Genomic DNA, 4,877 nt, shown 5'->3' on the forward strand with positions numbered 1-4,877 from the left:
CACATTGCTGGCTCATGGGCATCCTCCTGTCCACCAGGGCCCCCAGGTCCCTTTCTCCTACCCTGCTCTCCAGCAGCTCAGCCCCCAACCTGTGCTGGTACCTGGGGTTGTCCTTCCCCAGATGCACCGTCTTCCCTCATCCAGGTCCTTGATGAAAATATTGAACTAAGGAGTCCCAGCCCCAGCAGAACGAAGGCAGCAGCAGCACCCAGAGCGGCTGCTCTAAGTGGAAGTTAAAAACAAGGGCGGGGCAGGGACACCGATAGGGCTGCTCAGGAGAGGCTGGGGCACCCCAGAGGGGGTGGAGGAGGCTGTAGGGGTGTGGAGAAAAGTTGGTGCTTTCCCTCCTGACTGCAGAGCAGGTGGGGAGAGGCTGGCTCCTGCGAACTGTCCCACTCTTGAATGGAGCAGTCAGGCTGCTGGCAGGACCTCAGTTTACTCAGAAAATGGAAAAAATCTTTTTTTTTTCCTCCTATTTTAGGGAGAAGACTGACAAACATAAGACACTCCAGGCTGCTTCAAATGAAGTCATTCCCACAAGAACTGGAAAGGCTGTGACCTGTACCTGAATGTCCTGTGATCATTTCTTCTGTCCTCACAGCTTTCATGTCTCACAGAACCATGCTCAGGATTTGGATTTTTGCCATTGCTTCTTTATTTTAGGGAAATAAAAATACAGATTAGTTCTAAATAAAGGCCTGTCCCCTCCCTTAAACAGACTGTTAAATCAGACTGCCCAAACAAAATGTGTTTACACTCAATTTTCCCCCCTACAGATGTGCATTCCCTAAAACAAAGAGACCTACACAGTGCTTTGGTAATTCCCTGCAATTCATGTGAGTGAGATCAGCTGAAGGAGCTGCATATTTTTGAAATACCAACTCAAAACGTCAGCTGCTTATACATACAGAAGTGGCAAATTTTGCCTGGGCCCCACTCACCTTTCTTTTTTATTCTCAAGCCACCAAAACCCAGTATTGCAAAGAGGCACAACAAAGGGATGTGTGTCTCTTCCCATTGTCCCCCTGCAGAGAATCCATATCACCCTTCCCAGAAGAGGCTGAGAAACCAGATCATTCCAGGTACACCAGGTACCTACTTACACTCTTTGGAAACCAGCAATTTGCATTGAAATTTCAGTTAAAAAAATAAATAAATGAATAAGAAAAAAAAAAGGACAAAATAACTTTTTTTTTTTTTTAGAAGCTGCTATTTGAAAGATGCAAGGACTAAACACCACAATCCCACCAGTCCAGGTAAACTAACCCCACTACATGAACCATGGCCCTGCAGGTGCAGAGCAACTTCCCCTCTCACCCTTTCAGACACTTCACCTGCTTTTTATTCAAATCATCCAAAAATCTGTATAAATGACTGCACTACATCAACAGACTCTGTTGAAACTGGGGTTACCTCTCCCAGAGAGGTTATTTTAGAAGTACTTAAACTATCATTTTAAAACAACCTACATTCTTCCTACCACCTCACAGTGATAATGTAATAAATCCACCTTCCTTCACATCACAGAACAAAGTTTTCCTTTTGGAAAGCACTTGTTTCTTAATTCCAGTATTTGAGATGGTTAGGTTTGGTGTTGCCACTTTTCTCCAACAGGAAGAGATAGGTAGATGCCAAGGAATATGGAAGGAAAAGACATAATAGTGGTAGATCCGTGGCTCTTGGCAAGGTCAAGCTCCAAATTCCTAATGGAAAACCAAAGCATAACTGGGAGAGGGCTGGGGGAGGCAGAAGGGGGAAGAAGCACTGCAAACATTTGATGAATCAAGGACCTCTGAAGGAAGTTCAGTCCCTAAATCACATTCTCATTGTGCTGAGTCTTCTTCAAGCTGGCCTGATCATGGTAGATGATGTCCCAACTCCAAAGCTAGAAGTGCACAGACAAAAGTCTGAAAAGCCAGAAGTATCTGCTAAGGAACAACATGCCCCACCAGCCAATGGGTGAATGAAGAGAACACCAAACACACACACAGCTGGACAGGCTCTCCAGGAAAACACTGTCAGCCACTGGGGCTTGGACACAGGCAGTGAAGACCCTGTCCCAGCAGGCATCTTCATTCCTGGCCCTCAGATGGTCTCAAATAAGATGGTGAATATGACATGCAGACAGAAAGATGTTTGGTGAGGTAAAAGACAGTAGCACCTCCTTCTAGAAATAGTAGAAAAAGGCATTTTTTCCTTTGTATGTAGACATTGAAACCTTTTTTTTCCCTCCCTTTTCCTCAGTAAAAACCTGGTGAGGATACAAACACAATCATCAAAACTATCGAGTTTGCTTAGAAGAGCTCTTAGGATTTCATTCCCTCATATACAAGACCAGTAAACTTCACTAAGTGTCAAAAACTGGAATCTGAAACCAGCTCCCCTTCCCTTCCAGTATAGATTTACCACACACACAGAGCACATACAGCATTCCCCTTTTACAGGTTAACTGTTAAAAAGGGGTGATTGTTCTAAGCCATGGAGATGTGCAAGTTCTGCCTCTCACGGAGAAGCTGTTTTTCCTCTAAGGTTTTTACCTGACTTGCAAGGCCAAGCTCTACTGCTCCTGTAGACTCATCACAAGACAAAAAAAAAATTAAAAGTCTTGTAGGGTGAGCCTAAAAAACCCTGTTGGTCCCAGACCCTTGGGTCAGTTCTTGGCTGTCCGGAGCTTCCTGCGGAAATAGTCGGGCGCTGCCTCGTACAACCAGTCGGCATCCACCACGCACAGGTCCCTCATGTAGCACTTGTTGGTGTGCAGCAGCCCGTTGTACACCAGGCAGGCTGGCTTGCAGTGGAAGAGCACAGAGGATGGATGGATGGCCACTGGTTGGTGGGAATCCACCGTGCTGTAGGTGCCATCTGGCTGCAGCTCGGCGGCGTTCATGAAGAGGCTGTGAGCCAGGCAGCGGCGGATGTTGCCCGTGTCGGAGCGGGAGGACTCGATGGGCATCGATAGCTGCTCAGCAAGGAGAGACACATGAGTCAGCAAGAGTATGTGCAGCCCCCTGGGGGGACACTGCCCCGTGTCAGTGGGCTTCTAGCATCAGGGATATTGTGTCAGAAATCCTGTGGGTGTGGGAAATATAAATAGGGTGGCTAGAACTTATAGCGGCTTTCCAGTGCCTGAAGGGGCTCCAGGAAAGCTGGGGAGGGGCTTGGGACAAGGGCAGGGAGGGAGAGGGCAAGGGGGGATGGATTAAAACTGGAAGAGGGTAGATTGAGCTTGGACATCAGTAGGAAATTCTTTAGTGTGAGAGTGGTGAGACCCTGTCCCAGGTTGCCCAGGGAAGCTGTGGCTGCCCCATCCCTGGCAGTGTTGAAGGGCAGGTTGGATAGGGGTTGGAGCAGCCTGGGCTGGTAGGAGGTGTCCCTGCCCATGCAGGGGGGTTGGAACTGGGTGATCTTTAATGTCCCTTCCAACCCAAACCAGTCTGTGATTCTATGAATTCAGCTTGGGTGGATATTAGGCTAATCCTAAAAGCAAACAAAATATGAGCTGCAAAATGGATTGAGATTCTCCTTCCAGGAGTTTCAGGCCAAGGAGCATTTGCAGGTGGGCAGGAGTGCCAAATGGTGGCTGCCATCTCACATCCAAACTGCAAGGAACTCAGCAGCAGCTCCCAGCCAACTCCTGTGACTGGCAGGAGCAGTGCTGCTGTGAAAGCTGCTGGAAAATTCACTGCCTGACTGCCTGTAGAACCCAGCCAGCATGGGCTGCAGAGGCCAGCATCACTCAGTGGCACATGTAGCACTGTCACACCTGCACTACAGCAGTGACATTCCTTAGGAAAAACTGTCCTTTTCCCAAGAAGCCTGCCCAGAACTCCCCTTCTCTCCTCAACCCACTGAGCCCCACAGCTCTGAGACTTTGGGAGTCGGGAATTCTGATTTTTCATGGGGACTGAAAACAAACCCCCATTTTCTCCCTCCTGGGAATTGCTGCACAGCAAAATCAGTTTGGGGACAAACAGAAAAACACAAACAGGCATAAGAGAAATACAGTATGACAACAAGTTACCTTCACACAAATGTCCCTGAGCTGAGCTCTGACATCTGACACAAGCAACATGTTCCTGCTGTTCACAAAGTTCTCTCTGCACCATTCCTGCAGCAGGGACACCAGGAGTTAGAAAGGATCATTTCCTCACCCCAAAAGCCACAGTCTTTGGATACCATGAAAAGCAGAGTCTTCCAAACACAACATCTTTCTCAGAGAAAAGGTGCTAACCCACTTCCTTGCCCTACTTCTACCCCTGAGTAGGAATGTCTGCATTCCCTCCCACAGTGCCCAGAAAAGGCATGTTGTTTTTTTCGTCCCACCTGGAATCACTTTACAAGGTCACCCAGGGCTGCACAAAAGCAGTTGCTCCCTCACAGATGGTGAAAACAAATCACACAAGAATGAGAGATGCTGCAAGGAATGGGGTACACGAGCCCACAGATCTACAAATCAAACTGAAGAGTTTACAGGTTGGGCTAAATCAAAACCTGCTTGTAAATATGCTCAGTGTTTTTGGAATGTTTCTTGCCAAAACACACATTCTAGGGTGTTTATCAGCAAATCTCAACACTCTACCCCTCCCTCCTGTTTCCAGCTGGAACCATGGAAGGAAGAGACATGGCTTTGATTCCAGAACTGGCCTCATGAAACTTTTGCTACAGGTTCTGGGGGATCCTTCAGCTTTCTCCAAGCACCCAGTTGTAAAGGATGAGTCTCTCTGCTCTGGAAGGACCCGTGTTGCATCCATTACCAGGGATGCAGAGGTCACTCTGCTGTGTGCCAAAAAACCTCCTCATCATCACCAGCCCAGACAGTGCTGGTGTCCTACCTTGTTGCCATTGACATTTCTGAAGGCTCTGTAAATGTTCAGCAG

General features: G+C 47.8%; 2 protein-coding genes across 2 annotated transcripts in view; both read right to left on the reverse strand.

Moving 5' to 3' along the window:
• The window catches only part of C1QBP (complement component 1, q subcomponent binding protein), a 6,683-nt gene extending 6,075 nt beyond the window's left edge, over positions 1–608 (reverse strand). The window contains exon 1 of the mRNA XM_010006053.1: positions 566–608. Within this exon, the coding sequence (XP_010004355.1) occupies positions 566–608 (43 nt within the window). The remainder of the gene's footprint in view (positions 1–565) is intronic.
• Positions 609–2,650: 2,042 nt separating this feature from the next.
• The window catches only part of DHX33 (DEAH (Asp-Glu-Ala-His) box polypeptide 33), an 8,259-nt gene continuing 6,032 nt past the window's right edge, over positions 2,651–4,877 (reverse strand). Inside the window, exons 10-12 of the mRNA XM_010006035.1 lie at positions 4,833–4,877; positions 4,022–4,108; positions 2,651–2,959 (exon numbers count right to left, since the gene is read on the reverse strand). The exon at positions 4,833–4,877 is cut by the window's right edge and continues 1 nt beyond it. Of these exons, the coding sequence (XP_010004337.1) occupies positions 2,651–2,959; positions 4,022–4,108; positions 4,833–4,877 (441 nt within the window). The remainder of the gene's footprint in view (positions 2,960–4,021; positions 4,109–4,832) is intronic.

Source organism: Chaetura pelagica, unplaced genomic scaffold, assembly GCF_000747805.2.
Source record: "Chaetura pelagica isolate M959 unplaced genomic scaffold, ChaPel_1.0 scaffold49, whole genome shotgun sequence".
NCBI lineage: Eukaryota > Metazoa > Chordata > Aves > Apodiformes > Apodidae > Chaetura > Chaetura pelagica.